The 21571-nt window shown below is 38.0% G+C and overlaps 1 protein-coding gene across 12 annotated transcripts in view; it reads right to left on the bottom strand.

The window, feature by feature from the left end:
* Positions 1-21571, bottom strand: part of TANC2 (tetratricopeptide repeat, ankyrin repeat and coiled-coil containing 2) — a 362156-nt gene that overhangs the window by 71062 nt on the left and 269523 nt on the right. For all 12 annotated transcript variants that reach the window (XM_067717046.1, XM_067717048.1, XM_067717051.1 and 9 more), the window contains 2 exons: positions 20544-20677; positions 8223-8454 (listed from right to left, as the gene is read on the bottom strand). In XM_067717046.1, the coding sequence (XP_067573147.1) occupies positions 8223-8454; positions 20544-20677 (366 nt within the window). The remainder of the gene's footprint in view (positions 1-8222; positions 8455-20543; positions 20678-21571) is intronic.

Genomic DNA, 21571 nt, shown 5'->3' with positions numbered 1-21571 from the left:
GGTATGAATGTGTTTGTCACATAAATAATATATAAGGCATATGTATCATCATCATCATTTCCCCCATGTTATCAGTTGTGAGACAGCCTGAGCAATGCATTTATGAGAATTTGCACATGTAAATTTATTTTTCTCTCATACCTGAAAAAGCTGGAAAGAATGTTTTTCTCCCCCTCAGCCCCCCGGAATCTGACAGCATTAAAGAGAACAGTATCACATGTTCTTTGGGGAATTTCCAAAAAAAAGGTCTAATTTGGAGTCCACAGCAGTATATAAGACTGTATGTGAATACGTAGTAGGAAGGAAGGGATGGAGGAACAGAGAAAAGGAATCCCAACCAACAGATAGATCTACACTAGGCAGGCTGGATTCCAAGATCTTACAGAACCAGCAGCTTCCTAGACTATACCTAAAGCAGCTTCAAGGAGACCAGACCCTTACGTGATCTTTCCAGGGGAGCAGGAGCCATGTAGGAAAGACAAATATCTTTTGTTTCCCTTTCCCGCCTGGAGTCTATACTATCCTAAACTGACAAAATCAGTTTATCGTTAGGGCTAGGCTGCAGAAGACTTGGTAAGATTTCAGGTTTCCACTCCCATTAAATGCTTACTGATTCTTAAACAATACTGAACAATTAGAGATTAAAAAAATCCCCTGGCTGAATGAATATTTCAGTATAAATGAATTGCAAATAACAAGTAAAAGTTCCTAGTTGGTAGGACCTTACAGGTTCTGAAGAGAGGAAAGCAGGGGAAGAGAGAAAGAAGTCACTGGATGCCTGAAACAGGAAATAGGTTATATCTGAGGAGGAAAAAGGAAGTGAAGCTGGGGACAGAAGGAAAACTCTGAGGAACTCTGTACCACGTTGGCTCTTTTAGCTTTTGAAAGCGTCAAGGCTAATCGAAACTCTACATATTTTTGTTTCACATTTGAAAATATGCAGATTTTTTGCATGATTAATAAATCTTTATATTTCCCCTCTAAAGTACAAGCTTTACATAAAGGAGTTTAATTTCAATAGCCTAAGTACTATAAATTAGTTCTCAAATTATAAAGAGTTTCAACTATTACTTTCATCTGGTGACTTTCGGAAGAGAAATGAACTATGGATTTCAGCTCTCTAACTGTTAACAATGATTATTAATGAAATGGCATTCTAGATGATGTAGGGCTAAGAAAGCACATTACTCCTTTAGGGAGTCCAAAGAATTCCGGAAGAGAGAGGAGTTGCTTGGAACTAATTGGGATTTACCCACACAAATGGGGGCTCTTAAGTTCTTGATTTTGAGGACCTTGGCTCCCTTTAGCATACTTGTGTCTTTAATTCCCACAGAGGAATTTTCTAATTGATTCTGCTTGGTGATATACTAGAGCTATCCTTTGTTACTGAGTAGAACCTTAAAGTATCGTGCAAAACGCTGACTCTCATTTTTTAAAGAAAAATATATAATTTGAAATCTAGCTCTTGAATCGAAATTGAAAGTGTTTTCAACTGAACTTTCCTGGAAAGAAAACTCCAGCTACCTTTAAAAAACTCCCTATTTTAAAAACTACTGTGATAAAATTTATATATAATTAATACAATTAATTGTGAAGATCTGAACTGTACACTTTGGTGAGTTCTGACAAACATGTATACTCATGTAACTAACATCCTGATCAAAGTGAGAACATCTCCATCATTCCAGAGAGTTCCCTGAGGTTCCTTCCCAGTTCTCAATAGGCAACCACTGTTTTGATTCATATCACCATAGACTATACTTGCTTCTTATGCTTGATATAATGTTTCTGAGATTCATTTATGTTGTTGAGGGTATTATTAGTTTCTTCCTTTTTACTACTAAGAAGAATACTGAGAATTTAATACTAAGATTTCATTTAATATCCATCGAATGAATATACAATTTGTTTATGTACTCTTTTGTTGAAGGAGCTTCGGTTGTTTCCAGTTTTTAACTACTATGAATAAAGTCAATATGAACATTTTTGTATGAGTCTTTTTGTAGACATATGTTTTCATTTCTTTTGGGTAAATACACAGGGATAGAATTGCTTGGTCATGAGGCAGATTTATCTTTAACTTTATAAGGAACTGTCAAATAGTTTTCCAAAGTAGTTGTACCATTTTAAACTCCCACCAGCAACGTGTGAGGGTTCCAGCTGCGTACCATCCTCACCGACATTTGATGTTCAACTTCAAAAATGTTAACCACTGTAGTGGGAGTAAAGTGGTGTCTCATTGTGATTTTAATTGGCATTTCCCTGACGACTAACGATGGCAAACACCTTTCTATGTGCTGGCAGCCTATTTGAATATCTTCTTTTGTGAAGCATCTAAATTTTTTGTCCATTTAAGAATCGGGTTATTTATCTTTTCAGCAATGATTTATAGAAATTCTTTAGATACTATGGATACAAGTGCTTTGTGACACACGTACACAGAGTGAATTATTTTCTCCCCTTTTATGATTTGCTTTTCCTTTTTCTTAGTGTATCTTACGTTGAGCAGACATTTAACATTTTGATGAAGTCCAATTTATTAATTTTTTCCTACATGGTTAATGATTTTTAGGACCTAAGAAATCTTTACCTACCCCAAGGTTGTGAAGATATTCTAAGTTTTTTCTATTAGCTTTAGAGATTTAGCTTTTATATTTTGGACCATGATCTATCTTGAATTTATTTTTGTGCACCTATGGTGTGAGGTAAGGATTAAGATTCATTTTTTTCTCCATACATGTATCCAGTTGTTGTAGCATCATTTGATGACAAAAATTCTCTTTTCCAAATTATCTTGGCATCTTTGAGGAAGGTCAACTGACTCCATATGTGTGGATTTCCTTTTAGATTTTCCATTCTGTTCCACTGACCTATTTATCTATCCTTGTGGGAATACCACCCTGTCAGGGGAGTGCTAGAGCCAGCTCAAGCTGGTTCATGGGAGCTGATTGCTAAATTTCTTATGGTCAAATCAGGCCCCACCCCTGGACTGATTGTTAAACATTTACTAACATATTACTGCCTGTCATGATTTCTGTAGCTTTATACTAAATCTTGAAACCAGGTACTGTTGGTCTTCCAGTACTGTTGGTCTTCCAATTTTTTTTCTTTTTTAAGATTGTTTTGGCTATTCACAGTCCTTTGAATTTCTGAAAGTTGTCAATTAAAAAAAAAGTCCTGCTGGGATTTTGATTGGGATTATGTGGAATCTACAGATCAGTTTGGGGAAAAACTCCGATCTACAAACATGGCATATCTCTTCCATTTACTAAGTTCTTTAATTTCACTCTGCATGTTTTGTAGCTGTCACTGTGGAAGTCTTACACATCTTTTGTTAAATTTATTCTTAAGCATTTTGATTCTATAGAAAACCGTATTTGCTCCAGTTATCTACTGCTGCATCAAACAGCTAAGAGTTACTCAAATGGCTGGGAAACGGAATCATCTGCAACAAAAACTCACATGTTTGGTGTCACGGCCAGAACGACTTGATGACTAGAACAGTCAACTGGAACACTAACATACAGCTGCTCCATGTGGTCTGTACTTCCTCACAGCAGGGTAAACTCAAAGTAGTCAGTCTTTTGACATGGCAATGCATACCCCCAAAAGCAAGTGTTTCAGTGAACAAGATGGAAGCAGCATGACCATTTATGACCTAGCCTCAGATATCACATAGCATCATTTTGTAGAATTTTATTGGTTGAAGCAGCCACAAGTCTGCTAAGATGCAAGGGAAGGAGACACAGACCCTAAATCTGGATGGGAGGAATGTCAAAGATTTTGCAGCCACGTTTTAAAACTGCCACACTACTTTTTAAATTTCAGTTTTCAGTTGTTTGCTGCTAGTATATAAATACAACAGATACTGCATATTAACCATACAGACTGTAGCTCCACCTATGTTAATTCTCGTAGGCTTTTTTTTTTCTTTTGTAGATTCCTTAGACTGTTCTAGGTAAACAATCACATCTGCAAATAAAGACAGTTTTACTTCTTCCTTTCCAATCTTTATACTATTTGCTTGTTTGTTTTCTTATTGTGCTAGCTTGGACCACACATGGAATGTCGAATGTTAAGTCGCCTTGCTCCTGATAGTAGGGGAAATGTATTTAATATTTCATCGTTACCTGCATGTCCTTTAGGAGACTAAGTTTTCTTCTATTCTTCGTTTGCAGAAAGTTTTTATTGTTAATTGTAATATTTTGTTAAATGTTTTTCTGCATTTGTTGAGATTACAGATACATATTTATATAAAGACATATAGATTTTCTCATTTATTCTGTTAATATTATGAATTACAGTGATTAACTTTCAAATGTTAAACTAACATTGCATTCCTGGTCAAGTAAAACTAATCATTTTGCTATTAGTGTGTTTCAGGATTTTGCTATTATGGTTATGAGGAATACATGTCTGTAATTTTCTTTTCTTATAAAGTCCTTATCATATTTTGGTTTCAGCATTAATGCTTGTCTAATAAAACAAACTGAGAAATGTTCTCTTTTCCTTTATTTTCTGAAAACATTTGTGTAAGATTCATATTATTTCTTCTTTAAATGTTGGATACAATTCATTAGTAAAGCCATCTGAGCCTGGAGTTTTCTTTTAACTTACAAATTAAATAGATAAGAGCTAGTCAGATTTTCTCTTTCCTCTTGAGTCACTTTTGGTAAGTTGTGTTTTTTATAGAATTTGCCCAATTTAAGCTGTTGAATTTGTTATATAGTTCTTCATAATAATCCCTTATTTTTCTTTTAATGTCTCTAGGAACTGCAGTGCTAGCTCCTCTTTCATGCCTGATGTGTTTTCCTCTCATTTTCTTGATCAGTCTTCCTAGGGGTTTATTCATTTTAACTATTAATTTTTTTCTATTTCACTGACTGCTGCTCTTGATTTTTATTATTTCCTTCTTTCTGCTACCTCTGGTTTTATTTTCCTCATTTTTTTCTAGTTTATTAAGTCATAAACTTAACCACTGATTTTATGTATTACTCAGTTTGAAATATTCTATAATTCGCTTTGTGATTTCTTCTTTCTCTAATGGGTTGTTTAGAAGTACACTGCTAAATTCCTAAATATTTGGGGATTTTATGTGTATTGATTTCTAATTTAATTCCATTATCTCAGAGAACATTTTCTGTAAGATTTTAATTTCTTGAAAATTTCAGACTGATTTTATGGTCCAGAATAAGGTCCATATGCACTTGAAAAGAATGTATATTGTGCAGTTATTGGGTAGTGTTCTATAAATGTCAGTTGGATCAAACTGGTTGACAGTGTTGTTAAAATCTTCTATATATTTACTAATTTTTGTCTACTTGTTCTAACAGCTACTGAGAGAGAGGTGTTAAAATTTCCAGCTATGACTGGGTATTTGTCTATTTAGCTCTTTGGTTCTATTAGTTTTTGATTCATGCATTTTGAACCTCCATTATTAGGTTCATACACATTTAGGATTACTTTATCTTCTGATAAATTGGTCCCTTTATGTTTATCAAATGCCCCTCTGATAATACTCCTTGTCTTGAGGTCTACTCTGCCTCACATTAATAGACCCACTCCAGCCTTCTTATGCTCCATGTTTATAGAGTATATATTCTTCTATCCTTTCACTTTCAATCTGTGTCTTTAAATAACCTCTCCTGCAGACAGCATATGGTTGGGTCTTGTTTTTTATCCAGTCTGACAGTTTCTGCCTTTTGATAGAAGTATTTGGTCAATTTAAATTTAATGTAATTATTGATATGGTTGATTTTAATCTCTCATCTTGTTCCATACTAAAAAAAATTATTCTGTTCTTTCTTTCCAGGCTTCTTTTGGATTAATCAAACAAGTTTTAGTATTTCATTAATTTTATAAATTGTGTTTCCAGTTATTGCTCATGACGGTGATTTTCTTTTAAGGGTAATTTGGGAATTTGATAGAATAATTAAATTCACTCAGAACAACATTTACCAATGGGGATATCTAAAGCTGGTTATGGAGACCTAAATGAGAAGCAAATATATCTAGTAGCAAAATTAAAAAACACATGAATTATGGTTGAGAATCCAGAGCTGAGTCTGCATGCATTTGGATATTCTCCTTGAATTAGCCTTAAGATGTAGATCCTTGTATCACTGACTTTCCTTCAAGGTACCCCTACATGTGAGCAATTTCTATGTTCACTTATTTGTTCAAAATTTATTTCCTGAAATGCCTACTATGTCCAAGGTGAGGTAACCACTATGAAGGATAAAAGTTGAACAAGAAAAGGTTCCTAACTTCAAAAGCATGCAATTTAGTCAAAGGAATAAGTACAGAAATAACTAATTCTTATAAAGCACAAAGTATAATATCTGACGTATAATAAATGTTCAATAAATGTTAGTAATAAAAATTTAAGTTCTACTATACATACAACAGTAATGTATGAAGTACCACAAGTGAGATTTAAAAAAGAAAAACCTGTTGTCAATTTGGAAGGATACTGTAACTTACTGGAGGGGGCAGGTGGATCAGCAGGTATTTCATGAATGAGGTGGTATTTAAGGTGGTCCTTGAAAGATGGGTAGAATTCTGACAGGTAGAGATATGAGGAGAAGGTATATCAAGAAAAGGAAACAATGAACAAATGTATGGAGGCAGGAAAATGGAGGGGAGTATTTAAGGATTAATGGATACTTTGGTTTACATGTAAATACAGGGTTCATAAGGGTAAAAGTAGATAATAAGGCTGGAAAGTAGGCTGGATCCAGGCCATTAAGTACCTTAAATGATAGGTTAAGGAGCTGGAAGTTAATTCAGTGAGGTAATAGGGAAGCACTGGAGGTTTCTGAACAGGGAAATTTAGTGATCAGAGCAATGCTTTACGAAGCTTTATCTGGAAGCAGTACATAAAGTCTAGAAGACTGGAGAGACTGGGCAGAGACTACCCACCAGGTATGCCATCAATGGGTTAGAGGTGTGCCTAAAAATGAATCCCTTCAGCCCTCAGGGCTTCGGGGGATTTGTGCAGCTGTAGCCTCAGGGCCAGCCATGTCCAGCCACGAGGAGGCATGATTTTTTATCTCAATGTGCTAAACAAATTTTAATAATTTTCCAAGTGTGTTATGATGTGAAAGAAGCACTAGACCAGAAAACCAGAGAAGACCAGGAAGGGTAGCAACACACATGTGATATCATGGGCAGCTGAGCAGCCTTCAAGGTAACAGTGGTAGGAATGACTCTGAGATTAACGGATGTGAGAGACATCAGGAGGGCAGAATTAACAGGATTTAAAGATTGACTGAATGTACAGAAATTTCTTTTTAAGTTTGCTCAAAATACGTGCAGAGAAATTCCAATGTTTAAAAAAGTCTAGGGTATGGTAAAGCTAATAGGTAGGTCGTAGAAGTACAGATAGACGTCATCAGCATTGAGAAGAGAAACTCTGATATCCAAGTAATTGGCATGGAAGTTCACATAACTGAAGATAGAGGCCGGAAGAATGTAAATTCTTATAAGTATCTCTGAAATGCTCGAGAAAAGTATGTAAGTCTCTCAGGAATAAACAGGATTGCTCAGCAATCTCATGCTTACTCAGGTCCTTTTCTTCGGCTTCCAGCACTGACAGAACATTAGGAAAGGGGTGAGGCAGAGAGACGGGTGAAGGAGGAGATGGTTACATTTAGGTCACAGCCGACACTTGAGCTACAGAGTTAAAACGGAGGAAAGGCACGAGGCGTGAGAGGGGGATGGATCCCATTTAATTTTCCCCCACTTCTTAAAAATATCTTAATACCTTTTAGTGGACAATTAAGTAATTTTTAGCATATACACAGTTATGCAACTCTACATGCCATTTCATTTTACCTGACTGTGGAGTAATAAAAAAAAATAGCAAATATAAAAACTGAGGATGTTTCTAACCATAGAAACTCCACGGCACTGGGTTGGAGTCGTGGCTTTACTGATTTATTTGAACTCCACGGAAGGACTGGTAGCTCTACTACCTTTAGTTCAAGAGAAATGCTTTATATTTGGAAATAAGAATGAGAATTTTTACAAATAAAGGAGGAAGTAGCAATTCCTGGAGGAATTTTTATTTTTTCAGGTAAAACCTTTTATTTGTTAACTGTATCCTGTAGGAACATTTAGTTTTTGCAGTGTGATAAAAATGATCATTTTTATAGCATGACCCGAGGTGAACTTGGGCTTCAGAGCCTCCACCTTCCACCTGCTTTGCACCTCATCTGTACCTTTGTGGAGATTCTCCAGGGGCTCCAGCACTCCCCTCCGGAAGGAGGCCATGGGATCTTGAACACAGGACCGAAGGCTCAGCATGCTCTGTAGGTGAGGCTCCCGGAGAAGCTGCTCCCGATAGGCCGCCAGCTGCGGTGAGCGGCAGAGCAGGGCAGCAACATTGTGGACGAATTCCGGCACCAGGCAGGTGTAGGCATTATCTGCTTGGCAATAGTGATAGGCAACCACCTAAAAAAGAAAGATGAGAACACAGACAGGTTTATCAGTAGCAAGAGCAACAGTCATGGCTACTGTACAATCATTCTCTAACACTGTCTTCTGTCTCCCCACTCCTCAACTTCTTCAAGTAAAAATAAAAGCTGCTAAACTTTGAAACTGCCTGATTTATCTAAGATCAGAAATTTGACCCAATATTTCTCTTGTATATGTATGGTATCATAATTCGTAATTAAAATTTATAAATACAAATTGAGTTTTCCCTCTGGATTATAAGAAATAGGAAGCAGGCCTGAGAATAAAGATTTATATTAATCTCTCTAATATTTATTCAGCATAGAGTAGTAGAGGAAAGAGTCTGATATTGTAACAAAGCATTAGGGATAAAATAACCAGAGAAATACCATATGTTAGACTCAACAAACATACGCTCCTAAGGCATATTTTAAAAATTATTAAAAAATTATAATTTCATTATAAACATCTTATAAAAAATAAAATGACTGACTTAAGAATTCTCACTAAGTATTTCCTGAGCACCCAGAGAGAATCAGAATTAGATAACAGGAAGCAGAAAAGGAGTGAGATTTTTGTCAGATGCAGGTGTTAAATTCAAAGAACTTAGAAAATGTATGCATCTTAATACCGTTCACGGTCTGGCCTGTCAGGCTGGAACCTGCAATTTTAAGCTCTGTTTTTTTTGTGTGTTTTTTTTTGCCGTACGCGGGCCTCTCACTGTTGCGGCCTCTCCCGTTGCGGAGCACAGGCTCTGGACGCGCAGGCTCAGTGGCATGGCTCACGGGCCCAGTCGCTCCGCGGCACGTGGGATCCTCCCAGACCAGGGCATGAACCCGCGTCCCCTGAATCGGCAGGCGGACTCTCAACCACTGCGTCACCAAGGAAGCCCTGTTTTCTTTTTTTTGTTTGTTTGAATTTGCACAGGATTCGCTCTATACCTTCTGGTTGTTCCCTCTGCCTCAAGGTCAAGTGCAGAGCGTGATTTTAATCTAGACCACTCTGTTGGCTCAGTACTACCTACAAAAGTGATGGGATTGTGCAGATAACAAGAAACTGCAGGGGAGATTCAGCCTGAATGTATGGAAAGCATTGACATGGTGCTCAGAACATACAAGCGCACAGTAATGTTAGCGGATGCCGCCACCACCATCATCATTGCCTTCCTTCTCCTCTTTCATCACATCATCTCCATCAACATCACGGTCATCATCAAGCTTCTGTATACCCTCTCCTTTTCAGCTACTGGCTTTGTAACTACAGGCATTTGAAATTTGCCCTAGGAGCATGCATAGATATACCACTGGGACCCCAGCTCCTCAATCATCTCTCAGAGAACAGTCATCCACGAAAGTGTTCTGCTTTGAAATGACTCTTAATCTAGCTCTTTAACAAATGCTGGGGTTTCCCTGGTGGCGCAGTGGTTAGGAGTCCGCCTGCCAATGCTGGGGACACTGGTCAAGCCCTGGTCTGCGAAGATCCCACATGCTGGGGAGCAACTAAGCTCATGCACCACAACTACTGAAAATGTGCTCTAGAGCCCATGAATCGCAACTACTGAGCCCATGTGCCACAATGACTGAAGCCCATGTGCCTAGAGCCCGTTCTCCGCAACAAGAGAAGCCACCACAGGGAGAAGCCCGTGCACCACACCAAAGAGTAGCCCCAGCTCGCCGCAACTAGAGAAAGCCCACGCACAGCAACAAAGACCCAACGCAGCCAAAAATAAATAAATAAGTAAATAAATTAAAACAAAACAAAAACCCAAATGCTGGAAATGTCACTTTTTAAAAAACACCTGGAATTGTTCTCATTAAGCATTAAGAAAACTGAACAATACAGGAAATGTTACTACACGTGTAAAGCTGAGGATAGGAATTGCTTGTGAGTGAAGCAATGATGTCTTAGCACAGTGTGGAACTGGAAATGAGGAGGTGTACTTAGAAATCTCCACTCCTTTCTGTAGACAGATTGATTACCGACCTTAAGCACAACATAAGGAACCCAAAGAGAAAACTTGGCAGCAATCCATCTGTGCTCTCAATGAACAGTGAATGTCAATGGTTATGCCCACAAGGACACAGATCTCCACTTTATAAAAAGCAAACAGCAAACCTCTGAATCAATATGAACTTTCATCATATTTTACCTCAATTGATTTCACATGTCGAGGCAAAGCACAGCTGAGCAAATCAGCTGTAACTTACCCTTTACCTAAAGTAACGGGATAGGAGTTTGAAGATAAAAATTCTAAAATTTAGGAAGAGGGTTCTTTTACTGATTTCATTAAAAATCATCTGCGCTCTTGGCTGTATGAGGTTTTATCTAACAAAGATCATTGCTAAAGTTGCCCCTTCTGTGGCTGCCTTTCTTTCTTTTAATTTAAAAAATTTTTAGGCATTCTAAATATAAAATCTCGACTCCTCTGAAGAATTCAGGCAGAAAGACCATTCAACATCTTCATGAAATTTGTAGTTTGACTCAGAACTGATCATCTACTAGACATTTCAAAGCAGCTACGTAGTATGTAAATGTATACACAATCTGTCAAAAACACTTGGTACTTCCCCTTAAATTGTCTATTGACATCATCTACAACTTTTCCTACATATGCAAATGGAAAACAAGTCTGGGAATGTAGTTTTTTCCTGCCTTCTCTCATTGTACTAGTGTTCAGTGATGGATAATAGATCACTCCCCACAGCTCTGAGGAAGTCATCACAGCCACCCATACTCAGTCACTATTATTACAACTTCTTGGAAATGGTTCAGAATTAGTCCACCCTCAATAAATCAGCAGGTAAAACCTTTCTGCCTGGTGAACTCTTGTCTCTCACAATGACCTGTTGAAATTTCATTTTCAGCTATGTTTTTCTTATGTTATTAATTTTTTTCCATCTCACATTTTCCTTATGTTAAATCTCTATACTTTTGATTAAAACAATTCTATCCAAAATATATCTAATATAACCAAAACTGTAGTAATTCTTTGAAGAGGACAGTGAGTAACTTTTAGATTAATGCTGTGAGGGAGGAAAAAAAAGGCCAGGTTTGTAGACTATACAGACCAAAAAAAAAAAAAAAACGGTAAGACTGGAGGTCAGTATCGCCTTGGGTAGAAAAAGGTTTTGATTTAAAGCTATACACAAGAAATGATACAACTAAGCAAAATCCTCATCAAAGGCCTTAATCAAATGATTGAATGGCAGCAAACCTGTCAGGCTTGTGTTAGAAGTCCCAGGCCTTCACTCTTTAAAGATTCTTTTCTACTTCAAATGAATAATCTGTGACAGGATTAAGCTAATCTCACATAAAGAAAAGGCAGCTTTGAATATCTGGAACTCATTTGGACATAAAAATTTAATTTACATCATGACTGGCATTTGCATTACTTAAATTCTAATGTTGTCACTGACCTTCCTTCAGGTCTGCTCTCATATTCTTATTCCCTGTCTCCTTCTCATCACTTCTTGAATGCCCTCACCACCACCTGATTGATTTCTGACTCAGCGCATCCCTTCCAACACTTCGGGTTACTTTGGCTTTTTGTGTTTCTAGGGACCTGAAGGCTCAGTGTCAAAAACTACTTTCTCTGCCTTTTCTCCTGTCCCTCAACTCTGACTCTAATCCCCATCCTGGGACTGGAAGCTAAGAATAATTCCAGACTTGGGTTCGGCCTCAGTAATTTTCCAGCTTGGAGCTCTAACTTTTTTTTTGTCAGTAGGACTTTTATTTATTTTTTAAAACTTTTTATTTTGAGCTAATTTTAGACTTAAATGTTGCAAAAAGATGTGAGTTTCCGTATATCCCTTACCCAGCTTCCCTTAACATTTTATATAACCGTAGCATAATTATCAAAACCAGGAAATAACACTGGCACAACACTATTAACTAAAGGCAGTATTCGAATTTTGTCAGTTTTCCACTAATGGCCTTTTCTGTTCCAGCATTCTATCCAGGACCCCGTGTCACATTTAGCTGTCATTTCTCCTTAAACTCCTGCAGTCTGTAAGAGCTCCTTGGTCTTTGTCTTTCATACCTTGACACTTTTGAAGAATCCTGATCTGTTATTTTGTTGAATGTCAGTCAACGTGGGTTTGTCTAATGTTTTCCTCATATTCCAACTGAGACTTTTGGGCAAGAATACCACAAAAACAATGTTGTGTCACTCTCAGTGAATCATGTCATGGGGTTCATGATGTTGACATGTCTTGTTACCGGTGATGCTGACCTTGATCGCTTGGCTAAGATAAAGGTTTCTTCTACGTTTCTCTTCTGTAAAGTTACTGTCTTACCCTTTGTAGTTAATAAATATCTTGGGGGAGATACTTTGAGAGAATGCAAATCCTGTTTCTCCACAAGTTTTTGCCCATTACTTTTAGTATCCATCGGTGGCTGCTGTCTGCAACATTATTATTATTGTGATGCTGTACAACACGGTGACTATAGTTAACAATACTATGCTGTATAGTTGAAAGTGGCTAAGAGAGTAGATCTTAAAAGTTCTCATCACAAGAAAAAATTCTGTAACTACAGGAGCTGATGGGTATTAACTAAACTTAGTGTGGTAATCGTTTCATAATATATACACATATCAAATCATTATGCTGTACATCTTTAACTAATACAATGCTATATATCAATTCTATCTCAGTAAAACTGGGGGAAAAGCACTATGAGAGAGGAAATATAAGATGTTGGTACAACACATCTAAGTAACTTAGGAGAGCCAGAGAAGTCTTCTTGAAAGTAAAACTTAAGCTGAGATCTAAAGGATGAGGTGGAGTGAACAGGCACAGGAGTGTCCCAGGCAGAGAAAAGCAATACGTGCAAAGGCCCTCAGGCAAGACACAGCTTTACACTTTCAGGAAATCAGTTTTAGTGTGGCTACAGTGGAAGTGAGCTGGGGGTTGTAGGAGATAAGACAGAGCAGAGGTTTTCATCTGGGGTGGCTTTGCTGCCCATGGGACACTTGGCAACGTCTGGAGACAGCTTTGGTCATTACAACCGGGGGTGGGAGGATGCTACTCGATAGTGGGTAGAGACCAAGGACACTCCTACACATACTACAATAAACAGGAAGGCCCCAAACAAAGAATCCTCTGGCCCACAATGTCAATGGTGCTGAGGCTGAGAAAACCTGAGCTAGATATAAAAGGTAAAAGCCCTTTATACTAATACATGTGATGTTTCAAGAAGGGAGTGTGGATTCCATTTAAGGGCAAGGAGGAGCCATTGACAGGTTTTATGTAGCAAGAAGAAAAATACGTTTTAGAAAGATTACTCAGGCTTCAGTATAGAGAACAGACTACAATTTAGTCACTCATTTAACACATATTTCTGTGCAAGGCATTGTGCTAGGAGCTGGGGACAGAGTGGTGAACAATAATTTAAATACTAACCATTCTGGTGAAGGAGACAGATAAAAAACACAAGATTGACAAAGGAATACATAAGGTTGTTTCCCATATTCAGTATCCTGAATGTAGATGTAATCTGGGTCTCACTATAAAATTTCAGTGTTAATTTTTAGAGGAAAAAAGCCCTAGACACATTTTATAAAACATCATCTATAGGTTACTTGTTTAGTTCTGATCACATTTCTCCTAAAATGTAAATCTTTTAAAAAATACCCAACTGGAACACAAACCAAATCTTATACTTCACTGTTGTCATTTTTTGTTTTTCTCTCTCCATGTGTGTATGTGTGGCTTAAGTCTCTGTATTATGCTCAACACACATGTGTGAACTGCTGAAATGATCACTTCCTTGGCTGATAGCTTTAACAGTATCAGCAACAATCTCAGGAACCGTATCACTTGACATCCTCCTGATTTAGTACAGAACTAGTCTCTTGGCAAGGATGACATTTCAGTTTTCTTTCTTTCATAGATTTCCTTCGGTGAAAAAAACCTTTGCTTTTTGTATCACTGTGACACTTCTTAAAATTAGCTGGCTTCTCTAATTAGCTTTATTTCAGATGTATTAGCTTCTTAATATAAGGACTAAGCTAGTGACAATTTACCTAATGTGACAAGAGCTTCTAGATGCATAAAAACTTTTTTTAAAGACTTTTTTTTGGATGTGGACTGTTTTTAAAGTCGTTATTGAATTTGTTACAATATTGCCTCTGTTTCATATTTTGGTTTTTTGGCCGCAAGGTGTGTGGGATCTTAGCTCCTCAACCAGGGAAGCTAAGCTAAGCAAACCCGCACCCCCTACATTGGAAGGTGAAGTCTTGACCACTGGACCACCAGGGAAGTCCTGCATAAAAACTTTTTGAAGAAGAATTTTAGGTCAGCAAAATTTCTGAAAGGTGCCCCTTCATTATGACTTCCTTACTTTAAAGCCACTCAATTATCGACAGATTTTCCAAAAGAACACTAAACAAAAATCCTTCCTGTCACACTACAGAGGCAGCACAGTGGTTAAAAGCATGGACTCTGGAGCCTGCCTGCCTCAGTTTAAATCTGGTTTCAAGTCACGTACTAGTTATCTCAGCAAGTTGTGTAACCTCAGAGCCTCTGTTTATCTGTGAAATGGAGAAAAGAAGAAGACTCACTTCATTGGGGTGAATACTGGCTCTGTATCCTAGCTCTGCCATTTACTAATAGTAAGACCTTGGGAAAATGAACTATCACTGAAGCACAGTTTCCTCATCTGTAAAATGGGGATGATAATGACCACCTCGCAGGCTTAAGAATGAAGAAGTGAAATAACAACTATAATGTAAAAAGTACTAAGCTCAACACACATTAAGCCCTCAGTAAATGGAAGTCAGCCTCTCCTTGTCTGGGGAAGTCTGCATGTATGATCACTTGGTGGCAACAGGCTGAAAGCCTGGAAAATCTGTGGTTGTTATAAAGTCACACACCCAGGAGAGGCCCTGAATGGGATCTCTGCACCGCTCTACTGTGATTATACTTCAGAACACGTAAGATTAACTGGAAATACATTTAAGAGATGTATACCTAGCAAAACCTGTTACTTCAAGTGGGAAGTGTTTCTTCAATAAATAAAATTGCTTGAAAGTTGTGACAAGAACTCTTCAATGTTCTCAATTATGAAGAAGAATAAGAAGCGGCAGGCATACTACGAAATACCAATGATAATTGATGATATACAAGCACCAACCCTAAGAACTCTGGCTAGCAAATCAAGAAGTTTTTCAAGGACACTTTTAGTTCTCATATATTAGCTTACTTTATCAAAATACTAACTGGTTTGAAAAGATAATTTCTGCTTACCAGTTTGTTACAGATGAGAAGCAAGGTTGTTGGCTTCTGCTCTATGCTCCTACAGCACAAACTTACACCTGAACTGCAACCTGTGGCACAATTACTGGGATAATATTCAATTTTAATCTAAGGGGCCATTTGTTTTAGATTTTTTTTTTTAGTGTAAACTTCACAATATCCCATCTCTAGGTGTGAACAGATGTATTTATATTTTGTTTAAGGAAGAAATAAGTGTGAAATTTTAAATATGTTCCTTGAGTAAGTGTAAATAATCACTAATTTCTCACTTATAATATTTAACATTTTCCAAATATTGAACTAAACATCAATTTTAATCTAAAGGGCCATTTCTTATATAATGTTTAATATAAATTTAAAAATATCCCATTTCTAGGTACAAAAGACATTTATTTATATTTTGCTTAAGGAAGGTATAACCATGGAATTTAAAATGTGATCACTTTTCAAGTAAGTACAGTCACTAATTACCTACTAAAAATAAATAACATTTTCCAAATACTGAACGTAAACATCTTGGGACTTTTTCTCTTGATGAGAGAGAGGCTAAGAAGTGACAGCATGGGGAGACTTTCTTTTTAGCACTCATCACCATCTGACATATTACATATTTGTTTGTTAATTGGCCTTTTCCCACCACAAAAATGTGGGCTACATAACAGCAGGGATTGTGCCTGTCTTGTTCACTGCTTTAACTTCAATCTTGTGTTATAGGCATTCCAAGCATATATTCTAAATGAATAAATAAATGACTGTGATGATGAAAGCTCTTCAGCATTTGTGTATTTCTTTCTTTTTTTTTTTTTAGCATTTGTGTATTTCTAAGATGACAGTTATTCTGATTGTTCTAAAGAAGAGGCAGGAGTCAGCTTAAATGGAATATTTAGAAAAGTAAAACAAAGATGTCTTTTTTTTCTTTTTTTTTTTGGCTCCACTGGGCCTTCGTTGCTATGCACGGGCTTTCTTTAGCTGCAGCGAGTGGGGGCTACTCTTCGTTGTGGTGTGCGGGCTTCTCATTGTGGTGGCTTCTCTTGTTGCAGAGCATGGGCTCTAGGTGTGTGGGCTTCAGTAGTTGCAGCACGCAGGCCCTAGAGCATGCAGGTTTCAGTAGTTACAGTGCATGGGCTCAGTACTTGTGGTGCACTGGCTCTAAGGCATGTGGGCTTCAGTAGTTGTGGTGCGCAGGCTCAGTAGTTGTGGCTCGCGGGCTCTAGAGCAGAGGCTCAGTAGTTGTGGCACACGGGCTTAGATGCTCTGCGGCATGTGGGATCTTCCTGGACCAGGGATCGAACCTGTATCCCCTGCAGTGGCAGGCGGATTCTTAACCACTGGACCACCAGGGAAGTCCTCCAAAGATGTCTTTTAAAGTTGCACTGACTTAGCAATGAGGATGTCTTTTAAAGTTGCACTGACTTAGCAATGAGGGAAATCTCAGACCATTTTCAGAAGCCCATTTATAAATGGATGTGTACCAATAAGTGGGGACAACTGAAAACGTATTTGGGGGAAACGTGCTGTTTCTGGCTATAAGCTGGACAGGATTTCTATGAGGAAATTAGAACCTTATGACATTGAAGATGGCTCCCTGTTCCTCATTACTAATTAATCATGCCAAGAGATTTCTTTAAATACTGGAGACAGGCACTCTGCACTCTATACTTCTCCTTAAAATCCTCAAAAATAAGGAGAATAAGAAACAGAAATGCAAACTCCATTGATTAGGAATATCTATCTCTAATCTTAGATTATAATATATAAAGATGGAAAGTGGATGTAGGATTAAACAACCTAACAGACAGAAGAAGGTGAAACAAATGCCTGCTGGGGTTAACAACAGGAATGAGCCAAATCATCTGTCAAACCTCAGAAAAGCATAGGAGTTAGAAGCACCAGGTACTATGGAAGATGGGGGTGAGGAAGGAAGTTGCAAACACAGAAACTATTATATGAAGTTTATATAAAGAGCAGTTAGATTCCCAGATATCCATCCCTATCCTGCCCAGCCAGGTGACTACCTTCCCCAAAACCCACAGGAAAGAGAAATTAAAATCACTAGAGAAACTAAAGCAGAGAATCTAGGCTTAGGACACATAGAGTAGGTGAGGATCAGGTGCAGGACTGAAAACAAGGGGCTTAGGTAAAAGGCTGCAGCCTAAATGATGAAAACTCTGCCACCTCCTACTAGCTCCAGAATGTTGGCGACCAGGTTATACACCCTCCAGGAAATTGGTGGATTCTTTGCTAGAACAGTGCAAGGAAAAAACTTATGGACACTGACTTTTGGGTTTTCCCATAAAGGCTGGTGGGTCATCTTAATGCTCTATAGTTAAGCTCTCCATATATACAAGCTTCCATCAGTTTTTTGGTGCCTAACTATTAAGGAAGAGATAAGAGAACATACTGCATCTATAAAACAAAAACAGTATGCTATAAAAAAGAGGGGTACAGGGACTTCCCTGGTGGTCCAGTGGTTAAGACTCTGTGCTTCCAATGCAGGGGGCTTGGGTTCAATCCCTGGTCAGGGAACTAAGATACCACATGCCAAGCGGTGCTGCCAAAAACTAAACTAAAAAAACAAAAAAAATCTCAGCTTCCCTTGTGGCACAGTGGTTAAGAATCCACCTGTCAATGCAGGGGACACGGGTTTGATCCCTGGTCTGGGAAGATCCCACATGCCACGGAGCACCTAAGCCCATGCGCCACAACTACTGAGCCTGTGCTCCAGAGCCCGTGAGCCACAACTAGTGAGTCTGCACGCCACAACTACTGAAACCTGTGCGCCTACAGCCCGTGTTCTGCAACAAGAGAAGCCACCGCAATGAGGAGCCCGTGCACCGCAACGAAGAGTAGCCCCTGCTTGCTGCAACTAGAGAAAGCCTGCGTGCAGCAATGAAGACCTAATGCAGCCAAAAAAAAAAAAACCTCAATTACAAAAAAAAAGAAGGGAACAACTGGGGGAAATAAAGACCTATTGGAAATTAAAACTATGATAGCCAAAAAATTTTTTGTGAAAGGATTGAAAGGTAATGTTGAAGAAATCTCCTAAAAGTGGATAAACAAATAGGAAACAGAAAAGTTAAGAAGAGTAACAATACAGGCAATCTAATTTTTGACTAAAAGGAGTTGTAGAAGGAGAGAACAGAGGAAGTGGTGGTGAGAAAATTTTCAATAAATACTACAAAAGCATTTCCCTGAATCAAAAAATATCTCCAGGGCTCACTAGGTACCAACAGAATATGAAAAAAAGACCCAAGAACAGTGGTGATAAAAAGAAGATTCTGGGCTTCCCTGGTGGCGCAGTGGTTGAGAGTCTGCCTGCCGATGCAGGGGACATGAGTTTGTGCCCCGGTCTGGTAAGATCCCACATGCCACGGAGCGGCTGGGCCCGTGAGCCATGGCCGCTGAGCCTGCGCGTCCGGAGCCTGTGCTCTGCAATGGGAGAGGCCACAACAGTGAGAGACCCGCGTACTGCAAAAAAAAAAAAAAAGAAGATTCTAAAAGCTTCTGGAGAGAAAAAAGGTATATATAAAGAATTAGGAATAAGAATAGTACCATATTATTTAATAGTAATACTGGAAGTTCAAGATGGATGCCTTCAAAATTCTGAGGGAAAATAATTTTTAACCTAGAATTATGTCAAACAAAGAGTAATGTATGAGAATGGAATAAAGATGCTTTTAGGAACATTAAGTCTCAAAAAACTTACCTCCTATGCATTCTTTCTTAGGAAGCTACCAGAGGACGTGCTCCGTCAAAATAAGGAATACAATCAAGAAAGACGATGACATGGGATCAAACACAAAAGGGAAGTAACAGGAATTTCCAGGATAACAAGTAGGTGGTAAGACTTGAGAGCATCCTAGGTCCAGATTAGCTCGATGGAGAGCTCTAGGATTTCCAGGGTTGGCGGGGGGAAATGTAACTGATGTGGAAAACTGTATTGAGAGGCATTTTACAAAGCATTAAGGCTTATGGAATGACAGCCATAGTTTTGAAGGAAAATAAGCAAACTTTACAATGAGGCATTTCATAACCCAGGAAAAACAAAACTGCTCAAGAAGAAAATGTTATCCTTGGTTCCACAGTGAACCATATTTGTGTAGTATTAATACTGAAAATACTGTAACATGGATTCAGACTAAAATCATGATATAACTGTACTGAGATGGTAGAGGGAGGAAGGAAGGTGAAAGAGCTAACATTCTCAACATCCATAATAAGAAGGAATAGATAATGTACAAAACTGATCAAAAAAGTTATAGCAGTATATGAATATTATTTAGAAACATGGAGGTAAACATCAGAGAAACATCTCCAAATGTTGAAAGTAGCTGCCTTTGGGGAGAGGGTGGGCTCAGGAGGGGAAAAGAATTTCTGGTTTTTATTATAAGTCTTTGAACATTATTTGATTTCCTAAACTATGTATATATGTTACTTTGATAAAAACAGAAAATTAAAATGCAAACATATAAAGAAGTTATGGATAGTGTGGTATAGCAGGAAGAGTTTTGAGCTAGGAATGAAAATACAAAGCTATTGATTACTTATACTGTGATCTTGGGTAAATCATACAACTTCTTTGAGTCTCAATTTCCTTATCTATTCATTGTGGGACTTTGGTTATTTCTAAGGGCCTTTCCAACAATAAGGTTCTGATTCCATAATAACGAAGTATTTTTCTAGGAACAGCAAAGAGAGAGAAACTTTTATCCATGTTCTCATGGTCCACCTGTACATACTTTTGTTCACTTTGCCAGGGGTCTCCCTACCATTGCCCCCTTGATGTTAAAATGGAACTAGCATGCCCGCAACCTGAGAATCCTATTGTACCTGCGAGGCTAGTCTCCGCATGGCCTCCTCCTGCCGCCTCCGCATTTCTGGAGTTCCTGGGCAGCTTCCACTGGTGATGGATGAGTGGGCTGAAGGTGGCTGTGTGAGTGGCAGCTCTCTGTTGGCATCCATATCTGTATTATAAAGATGAGATGTTTGCATCAGATAATCATAAAACTCTGAAGAAAGACTGGTTAAATCCCATTTGTTCTTTGATCCAGCAATTCTACTCTTAGGGGTATGTACCCAAGAGAATTAAAAACATATGTCCATGCAAAAACTTGTACACAAATGTTCAAAGAAGCAAGATTCATAATAGCCCCAAAACGGAAACAACCCAAATGTCCATCAACTGATGAATGGATAAAAGATGGTACAGCCTCACAGTCGAACATTACTCAACAATAATAAAAAGAAATGAAATACCAATATATGTTACAACATGGATAACCCTTGAAACGTTACACTCACTCAAAGAAGTCAGTTACAAAAGACCATATAGCATACGATTCTATTTATTTGAAATGCCCAGAATACGGAAATCCATAGGGACAAAAGGCAGATTAGTGGTTACCTAGGGGTAGAGATAGGGATTTAGGGGGGAAATGAAGACTGACTGCTAATGGGCATGGGATTTCTTTTAGGGGGGAATGACAAAGTTCTAAGATTATGGTGATTGCTGCACAACTGAGTGACTACAGTAAAAAGCAGTGAATTGAACCATTTAAATGGGTGAATTATACGGTACGTGAATTGTAGCTTAATAAAGCTGTTTTTTAAAAATTCCATTCGTTCACATTATTTAGGTAACATCTTAACTACTACTAGAAATTATAGACTCTATTTATAAATACAGACCATATTTTAAAAATGGGTACACAATAAGTAGACTGTTATTTGATGGTCAATAACTACTGAAAAGGAGAAGAAATAGGGGAAAATAGTTCTCATTTAACTCCCTACCAGTAGGACTTAATTGAGACTTCTTCCATCCAACTGGCAAAGTAAATTCCCTGGCCACTGCATAG

This window comes from Pseudorca crassidens, chromosome 19 (assembly GCF_039906515.1).
Source record: "Pseudorca crassidens isolate mPseCra1 chromosome 19, mPseCra1.hap1, whole genome shotgun sequence".
Taxonomy (NCBI): Eukaryota; Metazoa; Chordata; class Mammalia; order Artiodactyla; family Delphinidae; genus Pseudorca; species Pseudorca crassidens.
The sequence above is the reverse complement of the archived record's forward strand: the minus strand, read 5'-3'. Positions and strand labels throughout refer to the sequence as shown.